The sequence below is a fragment of the Cervus canadensis genome, chromosome 1, assembly GCF_019320065.1.
Source record: "Cervus canadensis isolate Bull #8, Minnesota chromosome 1, ASM1932006v1, whole genome shotgun sequence".
In the NCBI taxonomy this organism is placed as follows: domain Eukaryota; kingdom Metazoa; phylum Chordata; class Mammalia; order Artiodactyla; family Cervidae; genus Cervus; species Cervus canadensis.
The window spans coordinates 101,351,467-101,367,185 of record NC_057386.1 but is presented as its reverse complement, the minus strand read 5'-3'; the positions used below and the strand labels follow the sequence as shown (position 1 = coordinate 101,367,185).

At 61.0% G+C, this 15,719-nt stretch overlaps 1 protein-coding gene across 34 annotated transcripts in view; it reads left to right on the top strand.

Moving 5' to 3' along the window:
* The first annotated feature begins 698 nt into the window (after positions 1-698).
* The window catches only part of FBRSL1 (fibrosin like 1), an 83,914-nt gene continuing 68,893 nt past the window's right edge, over positions 699-15,719 (top strand). For 25 of the 34 annotated variants that reach the window (XM_043488457.1, XM_043488441.1, XM_043488421.1 and 22 more), the window contains exon 1: positions 713-1,404. In XM_043488457.1, coding sequence (XP_043344392.1) covers positions 1,126-1,404 — 279 coding nt within the window. In that variant the 5' untranslated portion in view covers positions 713-1,125. Of the gene's footprint in view, positions 1,405-15,719 lie in introns of all 34 variants that reach the window. The other 9 variants (XM_043488515.1, XM_043488502.1, XM_043488389.1 and 6 more) reach the window with 3 other exon arrangements.

Genomic DNA, 15,719 nt, shown 5'->3' with positions numbered 1-15,719 from the left:
AGGCAGGAGACACGTGAAGAAGTCCTAGACTGGGGTGCAGGATAGTGAGGGAATGAAAAACCCTCATCTTTCACATGCCCCGACTCTCGGCCGAGGTGGTCTGCCCCCTCTGCGAACCGAGTAAATCCCTTACCCGGCCCTGTATCTGAAAGGCCGTCGAGGACTACCCACCCTTGGGCCTCCCATCGCGGGTGGGAACCTGGACTCCCCAACTGTGTTCACCCTCCCCCAGCTGCGGGGGCGGGGAAGGGCAGTGACGGTGAGCGTGCCCCTCCGCGCATATGTCCCGCTTGGCTGGAGAGGCCCCCCACTTTCCCGCTTATGAGCTCCCATTGATAGATTCTATCAGAATGAGGCCGCGGCTGGGGAGGCGCAGTGACGCACACCCCGCCCCTCCCAAAACAGGCAAACAGAAAGCCAGGGGCAGCACCTCACCTCCCTGCACCTCCCACGTGCAAGGACGCCCGCCCAGGTGCGCGCGGAGGGGCGGGGAGGGGCGCGGCCTCCCAGCTCCCTCCCCCAAGGGGCGGGGTAAGGGCGGGGCGGGCCTGTGGGGCGGAGCGCGGCTTGGGTGGGGCGGGGCCGGAGGCGGGGCGGTGGGGCCAGGCTGAAGAGGCAGAGCGCGGCCTGGGCGGGGCCAGGAGGGGGCGGGCCCGGGGCGGGGCGGGGCTCGCGTCGGCTCCGCTGAAGCGCCCACTTCCTCTGGCGCCGGCTGCCTGACGGAAGTACGTCAGTTGTTATCCGCTCGGGGCGCCGCTGCCACCGCCGCCTCACGAGCCCCGGCGCCTCAGCCCCGGTCAGCGCCCCGCCCGCCTGCCCGCCTGTCGGGCCTCAGCCCAGCCTTCGCCCGCCGCCAGTCGCGCATGGGGCGTGCCCTCGGGGCCGCGGCCGAGGGCCGCTGAGCGCCGGCCGCCCCGCCGATGCGCGCGGCCTCCCGCGCCGGGGCGCCCAGGCCGCGCAGGGCCCGGGGCTGAGGCTACCCGCGCGGCATGTCCGGCCCGACCCGCCGCCCGCCGCCGCCCAGGGCCCGAGTCCGCGCGGACCGCAACAAGCCCGGCGGGGCCGAGTAGCGCAGCGGCAGCGGAGCGGGAACCCGACGGCGCGGCCGCAAGGTCACCGCGCGCCATGGAGGCCAAGGTCCGCCAGAGCCGGCGCTCGCGCGCGCAGCGGGACCGTGGCCGGCGCCGGGAGGCGGCCCGCGACGCCCGCGACCAGAGCGCGTCGTCGGGGGATGAGCCTGAGCCCGGGCCCGGCAAGGAGAACACGGGCCTGCCCCGCGCGCCCCCGCCCCGCGCCGCCGCCGCGCGCCCCCCGCGCCGCCGCCGCCGCGAGTCCAGCTCGCAGGAGGAAGAGGTCATCGACGGCTTCGCCATCGCCAGCTTCAGCACGCTGGAGGCCTTGGAGGTAGGTGGGCCCCCGCGAGATTGCTGCCGCGGAGTCGCGAGAGAGAAGCCCCTGGGGCATGGGCACACCCACCCCCTTAGGTCTCCCAGGGCTGCATGGGCCCCAAGCGCCTAGAGGGTTGCTCCGGGAGGACCCGGCCCCCTGCGGGGGGTGCGGGCCTGTTGGTGTTTTAAGGAGCTGGGGAGAAAAATCTCTAAATTATACTGTCCAAACTGGGGACTGCCTGGCTACTCAATCTTTTTTCAATTGTGTTTATGTTGCCAAAATATCACTTGATTCGGTTCAGGATGTGCTAGGGAGGTGAGCACTGCTGAACTTGCATGGAGGCCGTGATAAAATGGATACTTGAGGGTTCTTCCTGTTCTCCTCCTCCCTCTCCTCGAGGTTTCTGTTCACACGCGGAGAGGGAGGGTCATATTTTAGCCCCTTCTCTCTGCCACCGCTGTGTGCTGCGTGGTTATTAGGATGGCAGAAAATATTGCTTGTCTGGTTGAGTTATTGTGGACAATATTTGTTGAGCAAATAACGTCCCTTCTCGCCTGAAACCAAGTGAGTGGAGAAGGAAATGAATGCTGTCAGAGCTGGCAAGTGCACTGGTCGGGAGCTCTTGTCTCCTAGAACTGGCCTGGGTAGGAATGCTGCCTGGCCTGGGAGTCCTGTGAGCTCCAGTCAGCTAGCCAGCCCCTTTACCCTCCAGGGGCCCTAGACAGCACTTATTTCGGGGGACCAGCGTCTGTGGGGTTTGGGGTCCCAGGAAATGCTTAGTTAACAGTTCCTCTTTTCTGAGGAGTTGGGGACCAGTGGCCTAGGGCTCCCCAGTCTCAGAAGCTAAGCTTTGGGGGAGAGGAAGTTCCCACACTGCAGGTCTCTGCAGTGGCCCCCTTTCCAGGGTTGCCCCGCCTCTGTAGAGAGCCTCAGGGTCAGGTGCTGGCAGCCAGGGACAGGTGGCCCGGGAACAGGTTTGCCACTTTTTGTCTGGACGCATGGATGCACTTGTGTCAGAGCCTGTGCTAACACCGCCCCAGGTCCCCTGTTGTGCTCATCTGGGAAGCCTGGGATGGCTCCTGGGCCTAGGGGTCCTCAGCTAACACCCTCTGTCGGGGTGTGGTGGTGCAGGCCTAGGCTCTGTCCTGGGGAAGGGAGGCCCCAGGGCTGAGTTTTCAAGCCAGGTCCTGCCCTGCGGCCTCTAAGAGTGGATACACCACCCACCTTCCAGATGCGGAACCGCCCTGTCTGGTGGGGTAAAGACAAAAACACTTACTGTTGCCTCCAGGGCCCTGCACCCCATCAGCTGGCCTCTGCCACCTGACATCCTCTCACACCGGCGCGTCAGCCCCTTGCAGGTTCTGCCTCAGGGCCTCTGAACTTGCTGTTCCCACTCTCTGGGCTCTTCGGCGCCTTCCTGTCTCAGTGCAAATGGCACTCAGAGAGGCTGTCTCTGGGCATGGCCTGAAGCAGCATCCCTTCCCCCCAAGCTGTGCATCTCCCCTTGTTATTTCACACACTGTCTTTGCCGCCAGTTCCCACTCTTTCTGAAGCTGTCTGCTGTTTTGACGCTCCAGAACTTGTAGCTGAAGGAGAGCAGGCACCGAGCCTGTGTGTTTCCACTGAGGGTCCTCGTGCCCCCATGTTCTTGGAGTGAACCAGTGAGAGGAGAAACAGGCTCAGGGAGGCTGCACCTCCTCAGTACCCCACACACTGCCTGCACTCCCTGCACCCCAGGGTACACCCCTGGCTGTACCCCTCCTGCCTCAGGGGACACACAGTGTGAGGGGACTTCTGCCGGCTCAGACCAGCCCCAGCCAGGTCATGGTGAGACTGAGCTTGCTTTCTGCTTGGCATTCACGCAGCCGCATCACGCCAGGCCGCTCCACACACCTTTCTCTGCCCTTCTGAGCCAGGGAGGGGTCTGCCTGTCTTGGAAAGTACGGGGCTTCTGAACAAGTCAGAACTTCTAGATCAGCCCGCTTGTTTGGCCTCATTTCTTGCTAAAGTGTAGTGGTTTTCCCCCAGAGTTCAGATAATTCATAATGAGGCTGATAGTCACAGCACGCAGCGAACAAGTACTCCCTCTACCAGGTGCTGTTCTGAACCTGCTTGTCCCCACTGCACACATGGGGACACTGAGGCCTGTCGCCTGCCGTGTCAGGACCTCGGTGTGCCCCGTCTCGAAGTTCTGCCAAGCCCTCGCGAGTCTGTCTTGGCCTCTATGTGGATGCAAGCTGCCACCCTTGGAGCATAACCTAATGTCAGGTGTGGGGGCCTGTGCAGAGTGCCAGTGTCCCTCGGGGCCTCCTTATCTTTGTCCTGAGGATGCAGGCCCCCACCCCCAGTCTCTCCAGGCTCCCTATCCCTCTATGTCCTGGGAAGGCCCCCTCCACCCTGTGTCCTGGGCAGGTCCTAGGCCCCCTCACCCTCAACCCCGTGTCCCTGTGTCTGCTCCAGAGGAAGGCTGACACAGGTGCCTGCCTCTGGGGCAGCTGAGAAGATCACTGGCCACCTCTGTTAAGTGCCGTGGACCCAGCAGGCGCTCCATAATGTGGCAGGGGTGTTGTCGACTGAGGAGGGGCCCCAAGTCTGTCTGGCTCAGGACATGGACACAGTCTTGGGAGTAGGGTTATCTCCACTGGAATCCAGTGTCTGAGCTGAGAGTGCGCAGAAGTCATGGTCTGGGCACGGGGTCGCACACCTAAGCCCTTGTCCCCTATCAGCTTTCCGGTTTTCCATTTATCCAGGTGGGGACAGTGAGCAGGTTGCCATGGGATAGGGGCCCTGTGGTTGGGGTGGCACAGGACATCTTTTTCCCAGGGCTTTCCCTCAGGGCAGCCGGCCGTTGCCCTCCATGTTCCTCCATGTTCTTGAGGTCTGGAGAGAGCGTTTGGCACTAGAACCACTCTTCTGGTTTGGCATCCATATGATTCTTTGTTCGTTTGCTTTTCAAACAGCAAAACACTTTTACCTGGTTCAAGTAACTTTTTATGAAAAGGTATATTTTGAAAAAAGCTAGCACCAGACTCAGTCTTCTTCAGTAACTCCTGTCCCCAGCTCCTGGCCTTTTCAGAGTATGTTATGCAGCTATAACCACACTTGTAGTCTTGTGACTCTCCTTTTTGCAGAAGGAAAAGGTTATCTGCCACATCTGTACATATGTCTGGGACGTGTGTACCTGGGAATAGAGATGGAAAGGAAAACACCCAAAGTTATAGCTGTGGTCACAGGCTACTTCCTTTCTCTAATTCTCTGTTTCTTACGTTTTGATCAACACGTGTAGCTTTTATAATCCACAAAACATACACCCTGAAGCCGTTCGTGACCTGCTCCACATAGAGTTGTGCTTGAGAAACCCTGCTCCTGCCTCTGACACATCGGCAGATGGACAGTGGTGTGTGGGCAGCTGATCCTGGCCCGGCCTCACTGCTCCCAGCCTTTGGAGCCGTCCAGGGGCTCGCTGTGTGTTTCCCCCGAAAATAATGGAACCCTTCCCAGCTTGGGATGTGGGCCTTATGCCCACTGAGGGGTGGGTTCAGGCCTGGACATGAACCCGTGGAGGTGGGGGAGTCAGCGAAGGTTGCCAGGACACCCCCTTTCCTGGGCCACATTGGGGAGGGTCAGTGGTGGTGATCCCTCTGCGAGTCAGGTTCAGTCCCCCCTTGGGGCAGAGAGCTCGAGGTCTGTGCTGGCTCGGTGCTCAAGGCCAGGCGTGTGGGGAGCTGGGATGTAGCCCCCACAGTCCATGGACAGAAGCCCATGCTGTTGGTTAACCTGGGGGGCCATGTGCCCAGCCTGGCTCTCAGACGGGGGTAGTCAGGGCTGAGAATATACAGATGATTGGGCGCTGTGAGGAGAGCCAGCAGCCAGAGAAGCCTTCAGCATGGAAAACATCCAAGTCTCTAGGCCAGAGCACCTCCTTCAGGCTGCCTTTTGCTCTTCAGATGGGGAATCTGAGGCCTGTTGGGGAGAGTGGGGGGCTTTGCCTGCAGTCATAGGCTGGAGATGTGGTGCCGAGCTTGGAACCTGCCTAGGATGTGTTAGGCTGCTCCCCCTGCCCCCGCTCCGCAAGGGCCCACAGCTCGTTGTGAGGTGCACAGTCTCCAAGGGGAACCCTGGCAGCCAGGGAAAGCAAAGCCACCACATGGCCCCTCGGCCCACCTGGGTGTCCACCAGCCCAGGGCAGCGCTGGTTTTGCTAATCATGGGATGGGAGGGGCTCTGGGTCCAGCCTCAGTCAGGCCTGGCATCTCTGCACCATCACCATCTCCTGTCGTGGGGGAGACAAGTTTTGTGGGAGCAATTTTGACAATAGCAGCTGCTGAGCGCCTGTCTTGAGGACTTCCCTGTCCTCACACACCCACTTTGTAGAGAAGCAGCTGAGGCCCGGGGAGGCCAAATCCTTGCCCAGGATCTGCCTGCCACGGTCCCAGGCCACAGAAATCACAGATCTTCCCCTGAACTTGGCTGAATTTTTCAGACACTCTTTGGGAAGAAGCTGAGCTTAAGCAAAGGGTGGTCCTGCCCAACATCTGAAGGGTCAGCCTTTTAGTGGGCTGCAGGAGCGATGCTGTGGCCGGGGCCGGCTGCCTGACCTCTGCGGAAGGGCTGACCCCCCCGAGCACTGTGGGGATCGGCGCCAGACTGCAGAGCCTAAGGCTGCACCGGGCTTTGAGGGCTTAGCTGCGTCCCCCAGTATCACCCCATGTCCATCTCGGGAAGTAAGGTCACAGGGGAACACTGGTGACACACAGCAGTGGTGGCAGCCAAAGTCCTGATGGACGGTGGCCTTGTCTCTGCTGGTCAGCGTGTTACCTTCACCTGCCCCCGAGCACAGGGTGAGGGTCTTGAGCCCCCCATGGGGCCAGGCCATTTCCTGAGCTCCCTTATGCCTGCTCACTCCCTTGTTCCCCCATGACTGGGGCTTGTGTGCATGGCACTTGTGGCCTCAGTGCCTCTGGGGCTTCCCTGTCTGTCTCACCTACACTGTGCCCAGCCCCAGTGAAGGCCATGTGGACCTGATGACGGAGAGGGTGGTGGGCACCTGTCACCACTCCCACCCTCTCCTGAGCACCTGGAGGCTGTGCTGTGCCTGGGGGAGAGCGTGGCAGAGAAAGGGTTCCACGGCCTGGTGCCTTCCCTTCCCGCTAGTCAAGTTTGCCTGGGAGGGGCGGTAGCCTGGGTTGTGGGGGGCTTCTCCGTAGCAGCTGCAGTGGCTTTCTCTCTGCCCTTGTTCTGGTTTCTGGGCCGTGTGTGCACGTTTGCGCTGTCGGGAGGGTGGGGGTCCGCAGCCCAGGTACGTGTACGCAGCGAATTCTGTTCAGGTGGGCAGTTCGCTGCCTTCTGGAGGAAGGGTGCTGGAGTCTGGAAGCCACCCCCACGGTGGGCGTGGGGGTCACCGAGCTGGGGGCAGCCGAGTGAGAGCAGCGGCACATGCTGAGACACCCTGAGCCGTGTGGTTCACGCCCTCGGTGAGGAGCCCTGGGAGTTGGGGGCCCTCCGCACGTGGGGAGACTGAAGCATTCACCTGGCCTCTCATCTGGGGCAGAAGTCCAGCTGGACGGGGGCCAGGCCCAGCTGCCTGCTGTGGTCACACTTCCCGGGCCGTGCTCCCTGCCCGCACCTCTCTGCCAGGAGCCCCTTTCTGTGCACCTTTGGTGACTGGGAACCTGCTGCCCCGAGGACACATCCCCAGGTGTGGTCTTCATGAGGCCTCTGGGGAGCCAGGCCACTGCCCGTTCAGAGGTTTCCAACACTGTGGGTCGCATCACTGAAACATGGCCTCCCTCACCCAGCCCTCGGCAACCCCTCTTGCCTGGACTGTTGCTTGGAATGGTCTCTCGCTGCTCTCAGTCACTGGGACCCAGGCAGTGGTGGCCCCGAGGCAGGCCTCGCAAGGCTCGAGTGGGTCTCCCAGGCCTCTGGAAGCGACTGCTGGCCAGCAGGGAGGGCTCTGACCCGTCCTGCCCTCCTGACTCATTGAGCACTGGCTGTGTCTTGTGCCCCGCGCCAGCTGTGTGCTTGGCTCCAGGCAGAGGAGGCGGACAGGTAACTAGACTCGCAAGAGACTGGAAGGAGGTAACGGGCTGTGATGACAGCATCTGCCATGAAGGCAAGGCAGGTGCTGGGGAGGAGCTGAGGCGGGTGGGGCTTGCAGGTTGAGAGGCCATGGAAGGTCTGTGAGGCCAGGAGGTGCGTGCGCGGTGACCGGTCACCGAGGTCATCTGAGACTCTTTCTCCTTCCGGAAGCTGGAATCTGAGACCTTCGTGGAATCAAGTGCTTTGGGGAATTAGGACAAATGTGGTATTTGGTTCCAGTTCGGTGTGGAGAATCTTCTAGGACCCTGATTTGCCACAGTAGTTCTGGAAGGAAATCTCACTGAGTTTCCCATTTTGTTCAGCTCACCAGGACTTCATGTGTGTGTAGGAGGAAAGCTGGTTTGGGTCCTGGTGTGCACGTGGGGCTGGGGTGTGGGGGTGGCCCGCTGTGCGTGTGTGTATGTGGGAGGGACCTTGACCTGGGGGAGCGTCTCCAGTGGCCCCGGCTCTGCTTCTTCCTTGGAACAGATGTTTAGGGCGGTCACTGCCCTCTGGACTCTGCACAGAGCTGCACATGTTGACCTGGCAGCTTGTGCTGTGGGGAGCAGAGCAGGCATCTGTGCACGGCACCTGTGTGACCCTGTCAGGGGGCCCCCATTTATGTGCCATTGCCAGGGAAGTACTGGGGGCCCAGAGCACGGCCCAGTCAGTGGTGATGCCGAAAATCACAGCAACAGGAACGACAGCAGTCAGGGCCTTGGTTCACCTCACCCTCCCAGCATCCCCTACAGCAGGTACGTGCTGTTCCCATTTTCTCCTCAGTTTTCCCCTCTGAAAACTCGGGAGTTAAGTCACTTCTTGAATCTGCGTGGCTGGCAAGTAGCAGAGCAGGATGGGAGCCAGGCACAGGACCTGGGTCTGTGCTGTACCACGGAGGGGGAAGGGGCTGGGGGTGGAGGCTCTGTAGCCAGAGAGCAGCAGGGCTCCCACCTGTCCAGCCTGGGCTTCACCGCTCTGGCCCAGGGCTGCATGTCTGACCACCCTGCCTTTCCTATCCTCTGGAGGGAGGGCCTTCACAATTTCACACTGAGTCAAGAGTTGGGCCTGTGGGGATCAGGTTCCTGGTGGGACTTCCAGACCAGCCCCCATAGGAGCCCCGGCCCTGTGTGGCCATCAGCCATGTTCTGAATCCTCTCTCCCTGCCCTGTCCCACTGGTTGCCCCAAATCTGACGTATTCTGCCACCTTAGGTGCCCGGCAGCTGCCACTCTGCCTGCAGACACTCTCCAGCCTTGGGCGAGGGCGGGGGTATTCCTGGTCCTGGCCCCAGGTCTCCCGCCTCTCATGAGAGCCAGTCCCCACAGGGACCCATGGGCTCTGCCATGATCCCATCTCTTACTTGCCCTCACGTACCACAGCTATCCCATCTGGCCCCCAAGCTTGGCACTGTGTGCTGATCCTCAGACCCTGGCAGGCCCCTGGCCAATGCTTTTCCCACATTCCACTCAGCCTGCCCTCACCTCAGTCTTGGCTCCACCTGCAGCCCCAGTGAGGATTTGTCAGACAGGAATGCTCATAGACTCATCTGGATAAAGCCAAGGGCCCCTGACTCCTGAGATCACATCTCTGCCTGACCCAGATTCCCCAGGGGTCCCCTGTCTGCTGTCCATGGAATGAACCCATGTTCCCCTCAAGGCCTGGCCCTGCCTCCCTCCTCACCTCGGGCCCTGCACCCAAGGAGCACTGCTGCGGGACCCTGCCCAGCTCTCGTCATCTCCCAGGGGCAAGCTCAGGATGCTTCTTCTGAGGCCCTCCTATCAGCTGGGGTGGCCCTGTGCCTGCTCTGGGCCTCACTCTCCTCATGTAGGGGTGATAAGATGGAAGTACCTACTAGCCGTCCTGTACCTCCCTATCTCTTCTCTGAGCTTGTTTTTCTTCATCCCCCACCCACACAGAACACGAGCATGAGATGGTTCAGCAGCAGCCGCCCTGGCCGCTCCCCCGCTGGGCTGGGCTGCAGCTGTGCAGATTCCAGGGCCAGAGGGGGATCTCCCAGGACCACAGCTTGAGAGGAGCTGTGGCAGTCCTGGTTGAGCATGGGATGCACTGTCTGGCTGTGGAGGAGCGGGTGCTGAGCCTCCGGGGGCGGGGCTCATGGCCTGAGGGTTCCTGAGCAGAGACTAACCTTATGTCATTGTCAGAACGGTGGTTAGTGACCATCAAATCCCAGTGTAGTGCAGGTCTGAGGGTCGGACCCGGTCACGGGGTGGGGGCACCCACGCATGGACATGGTGTTGGGTGGTGGCTCAAGCAGATCCACTGGGCGCAGATCTGGGCAGGTGGCTGTCTTTGTCCACCTCCACGCCGCCTCATCTACCAGGCGCTTCCAGTTTCCCCAGACCTCTGTCTGCGTCGTCAGTCATCTCTCTGGCTCGTCTTCAGCCACAGGGTGGGTGGGTCTGCATGTTCTGTTTCCAGGTGACTTCTCTGTCCTGACGGCAGGGGCTCAGCAGTGGATATGGGAAGAGATGGGTATCTTCACAGGGCCTGGGAGGGGCTCCGTGCTCATGTGCCAGGAGCTGGGCCTGGGAGGCACTGGCTGAGGCTGCTGGAGCCGGGCTTCTGACTCCTTGCCCTTGACCATTTGCCCTCCAGCCGAGCCCACGTCAGCAGGTGCTCAGTGCCCCGCGCTCACTGTGGGCGGGTGCTCGGGGTAGGGCCCTGAGGAGCAGCACAGTGGGACCAGGATGCACCGAGGCAGGTCCTGGAAGCTTCCAGAGCAGCGGAGGTGTCAGTGAGATCTTCAGGAAACAGCCCTCAAGGGCAAGGGGACCCTCAGGGATGCCTTGCCTAGAGAGTCAGCATACTGGGTGTGGGGCTGGGGCAGTGTGGGTGTGACATAGGCGGGGGACGGGTCAGGGAGGAGGTTCTGACCGGGTGGCGCAGCTGGAGGGGAGACTGGACCTGGCCCCACAGAACAGCTGGGCCAGTTCCAAGTGCAGCGCCTGAGCCCAGACAGGTCCCCAGCCGGGGCCCGAGGTGCCTGTGGCCTTCCGGCACCTAGAGCAGGGCCCGGGGCGGGGGTTAGGGCAGGCGGAGGACCCTCTCAGCCCCCCATTTGGTCCCCTGCTCCCTGTGTGGGCGGGGAGGGGCTCTAGCAAAGCCTGTCTAAATGGAGGCAGATCTTCTTGTCATGGTTCACAAGGCTTTCCTTCCCTGTCTCTCTAGGACTTTCCTGACTTTGGCACTTAAGTCCCATGGCTCCAGAACCCTCTTAGTCCCAGGCAGACATGGAGAGTTGGTCACTTGGGAGTTGGGGGCATCGGATGCTGGTGGGCAGTGCAGAAGCTAACTGCTTTCTGGGTAGGGGGCGGGGAAGGGGTTACCTCCTGGGGAAAGACCCTGGCAGTAAGCCACGGGCTCCCCCAGTCGCTGGGAGGAAGCAGCTGCACGTGGAGTCTGTGCCCCAGGGTGTGAACCACAGCCTAGAGGAGCAGGGTGGAGAGGCTGCGATGTGACTGAGGTAAGCGGGTGCCGGAGTGTTGAGCTGAAACTTGCGGGTGAGGGGCAGTGAGCTATGTGCATGCCAGGGCACAGGAAGCAGCTGGGCCAAGGTCCTGGGGCAGACGAGCTCTGATGGGAGATGGCAGCCTGCCAGGTGAGCGGGGTGAGGTTCTGAAGGTAGGATGGGTGGGGCCCACACTCAGACTGCAGGCAGGTGGGATTTGACCCCATCTCCTGGACCCACGGAGAGCAGGTGCCTGAAACAGGAGTCGGGGAGCGCTGCTGGGGCCCTCAAGTCCAGGAGGTTCTGGGAGACAGGCAACTTCAGCCACCCCAGTCCCCTGGCCCTGTCCCAGGGTGACATGGCCATCCCACAGGGCCTCCCTCCAGGAAGTGAAGGGGCAGGTGAGGGGGGAGGCAGTGGTGAGGCCTCAGGTGGGCCGTCCATGGGGGCTGTTTGCACTCTTCGCCCTGCTGAGGGGGCAGCAAGAGTTGTCCACGTTTGGTGAGGAGGGGTGAGCTCTGTGGAGTTGGGGCCCAGGTATTGGGGAACAGACCCCAAGGTGGTTCACAGAGTGTGGAAGGGGGAGAGAGGTGGCCACGCCTTTGCCTGCAGAGTCTGCGGCCTGGAAGGGCCTGATCCACGTGGGAGCAGGCAGCCTCGGCCCCCAGCGAGGGGAACAATTCAGAGTCTGTGTTTGCCAGTTTTAATTATTTTTATCTCTTCATGGTTGGTTTACTGAAGCACAGTTTGAAATTTTATTGGTGCTGCATAGTATCAATGTTTAGGGGAGTTAAAAATAGTCACACGAAATTGCTACAAGAAAATCTAATCTTTGATTTCATAGCAGCTCCCCCCCACCCCAGTGGTCCAGGGAGGGTCTAAGGGCCTGGTCAATCGGGGACTTCACTGCCAGGCCATTGCCTCAGGCGGCCAGGGGTTGTACACTTCCATGCCCAGCAGTACCCGCTCTGAGGGCCCCCTGCATGCGGGTGAGCGTGCCGGCATCTACATGGCCGCATCTGCCCATGTGTGCTCGCAGGTGCGGCCCGGAGCCTCCATGCTGACTGAGGGCTACCTGGACACCCCACCCTGGGTCTCCTCACTTGTCACCTCTGGTGATGGCAAGAGCTGGCCACTCCCCGGGGCTGGCTGGAGGCTCCTGGGTTGCTGGTGGACATGACCCCAGACCCTGGAGCACTGGAGTTCATCCTGGCTCACCCGGCATTGTCACAACCTTGGCAGTGCCTCATTGCCCCATTTGTACTTGGAAGGACTTGTAGTACAAGCATTGTGGGCCTGCAGAGTGGCTCCAGAAGCAGCTGTGGGTAAAACCCCCGCAGGCCTGGGCACAGCTGCCGCTCCAATCTCCAGAGGAGGAAATTGAGGCCGGCAGGGCAGTGACCCTGTGTGTGCCCAGGCATGGCTAAGCCTTTTAAAGGGGCCCAGGCAACCCCCCTCCACCGCAGGACTGGGGCCTCACAGGCGAGGGCAGCCCCAGCCCTGGGCACCAGTGGCAGGGCTGGCCATGCACACCAGCTACACGCATAGAACAGAAGCCCGGGGAGCTCTGGGAGCATTCTCAGGGCAGTGACTCGCTGTGGGAGCGGCGTCTGGCCCCCGGTGAGCCCTGCTCCAGAGAAATCCTGCTGAGATAGCAAATTTCCTTCCAGGAGAGGAAACTGGCAGTGCTGTTGGCTTTAGAGTTCATCCTCTCGAACCTTCAGGCGGGAAATGCTGTGGGCCTCTCTTGGAGCCAGGACGTGTGTGGCACAAGGCCTCCTGCCTGTGGAAGCCGGGGAGCTTTGTACAGGGCCCACGCCGGGTGCATGGCAACTTGGTCAGGGCAGGCGGCTTTCCCGCTCCCCCACTCCTTCCAGACGCAGAAGGTCCTGTCCTGGGGCCCCACATGCCACTGTGGGCTGTGGCCGGGTTGGAGCTGGACTGAGTCCAGTCCGGGGGAGAGAGGCACTGGTGTTTCAAGTTTTCTGACAATCTAGTTGTAGTTTAAGAAAAAATTACAGAAAAAGTGACAAGTTAGAACAATTCGTGGATAGATGTGTCCTTTTTACCACGTGAACGATGCGGTGGCCCGATGTGTCTGGAGAGATGACCTAGAGTTTTCCTGAGGCCCTTCCAGAGCCTGCCGAGGCGCTGGGGCTAGTGGCAGGGGGAGGGAGGGGTCCCGGAGGAGGTTCTATCTGCAGCGCCCACCGCATAAGTCACCCCCATGCTTGCTTCCCTTCCCTGTCTGTCCAGCCCATTTTGTCTCCTTGGTTCCACAAATGCTTGTTAGAAAGACAGATCCCCCCCCCCCCATGTGACCCCTTAGGGCAGGTTGCCTCTGCAGGTTTCATGGTTGGTGGTGGACCATCCACACATTCTCTCCCTTTGCTCAGACTTCTGTCACAGGCAGCCCTGTTCTCTCTCTGGGGCTCAGATGTGAGAGCTCAGAGGTTATCCCCTGGACCAGAAACAGCCTTTGTAACTTCGGCCATGTAGGTCAAAAGTGGCCTTGGATGGCCCTAAGAAGGCTCTTGAGGTGGGAGCTTGCTCCTTCCTCCCTGTGAGAGCTCAGCCCACGGTGACGCATGAGGTGCACACCTCAGGATCAGGCCACACAGGGGCAGGAGGCTCACTCTTTCCAGAATGAAGTGGTCCACGGGAGGGTGGGGAGAGAAAGCTTGCCACTTTCTGTGTCAACAAGAAAGTCACAGCGCCCGTGTTGGGAAGGGGCGGGGCTCCAAGGGATGGGAGATTGGGCCCAGGGGCCCGCTCAGCGCAGCTGCAGTGTCCTGCGTGGGGACTCCGCCCCAGCCTCCTGTCCCTGCTGCGGGATCTGGGTGTGCATGTGCACACCTGTGGGGGGTGGGGGAGAGGCCTCAAAGCCCCGCCTCCCCATACCTGTGGGCCCTTTAGGTGGCGTCTGCCCATGCCTCCTGTGTTGTCGAGTGCTGCGTCAGCCTGGCCACAGGTGCTCGGTCAGACGGGAGGGTGTGTGGACGAGGTTGCATTTCCATCTGTAGACTGAGTGTGGCAGGCGTCTCCCTGCATGTGGGCCAGCCCAGTCCCGTCTGCCGAAGACCCGCGTGGGACAAAAGCCCCGCCCTGCCCTGAGGAAGCCTTCTGAGTGGGGTTATGGCCTTTTCCACCTTCAGATGGGAGGCTGGGGGGAGGTTCTGAGGGGACAGACCTGCAGCCTGGCGCCAGTGGACAGGTGGGGGTTCTGGGGGCCTCGCTGCTTTCCAGGGCCTGGGTGGGAACAGTTGGGTGACCAGGAATCTCTCTGGACTTCTCTGGGCCTTGGCCTCTGTCTGTAAAGGGGTTGGCATTCATGTGTCATGGGCACACCAGGAGTCCATATTTATTGAGTACCCTGTGTGTGGGAAGCGAGCTGTTGTGTTCACCAGCGCTTTCTGTCAGTGGAGGCACAGCATCAGTGTTGTTCCCCAGGGAAGCCCGTGGCTATATGCAGGGCCAGCTGCTGACTGCTGTCAGATGTCAGAGCCTTCCTCTTGGCCTCCCTCCTGTCCCCAGGAGACAGGCATGCACCTCTGAAGCGGCTCCTTCCCTTCCACTTCCTTGTCTGTATTAGCCTTCTCTCCTTTTGGGAGTCGTGACAACTCGCCTGATGGGCAGGCTCCCTCCTGATCTGACCATAGGTCCCTGGAGCCGAGCTGGCATACAGTTGGCGCTCACTGCCACTGTAATGAGTTGGCCTGATTCCTATGGGAGGGGTAGGCATGGGAAGTCCTGGGATCAGCAAGGACTCTTGTCAGCAGGGCATGAGGTGGGGAGTAGCCCCTTCCTACTGAGACAAGCTGGTGCCCTGGGGGGTTCCAGAGGCGGCTGCAAAAGTGCAGGTGACATGTGGGTGTCTCTGGGGTCTGATAGCCCAGAGTGTGAGCATGGGAAGGGGGCTGTTCTGCACCCAGCAAGTCTGGGTCCCCCTTGCCACTCAGGCAGAATCTACCTTTGGAACTTTGGTCAGATCCACAACTGTGGGCCTGGCAGGTCATCAGTGGGACCTGAGTTCCAGGCTGATAGGACTGCTGCGTGGCATGGTGTCTGACCTCATGGATGTCCCAGGACAAGTGCCCCACCTGTGGCCCCACGGCTCAGCTGACCTTTAGGAGCTCCCATCCCCACTGGGACACCATCCCTCTCTCTTCCTGATACCCCTGAGTTGACATTGAGGATAGGGCAGGGGCGTGCAGGAAGGTGAGTGTGCCAGCGCTTGGTGAGGGGGCAGGCGTCACAGGGTGCAGCATGCTTCCTCTTGAGAGGCTATGAATGGTATTTCACTCCCCACATCCTGCTTGAGCTCCAAGTCTGTGTGCCTGTGGGTTTGGGCCTGGGAGAGAGGAGGGATCTGCTACTGCCGCAGTGTGCAGCCACAGAACTGGGTGGTCAGTCAGGCTGAAGTTGGACATGGTTGCTCCCGGCCGGGCCATGGGCCACGGGCCACATCGGACAGGGCAGTCAGGGTGCTTCTGTGTCTGGAGGGATAGCTCCAGTCTGGTTGGCCTCATCGGCGCCCCTGGTGAATTCTGGAAAGTGTGGGTCCCGGTCACTGGGTGGGAAGAGGGACATGGGGAGTCTTCTTGAGGTGGCTGCGGACCCTGAATTGGAGGACCCCATCCGGCAAGCACACCTCCAGTTTCCTGCCTCCAGTCCAGGGGACCAGAGCAGACTGGGACCTTGTCCTTCCTGCCACCCGCTTACATGCCTGGGGACACTTCTTGCAGGGCTGTGGGATAAAGTCACCATTGACCATTGCTCTCA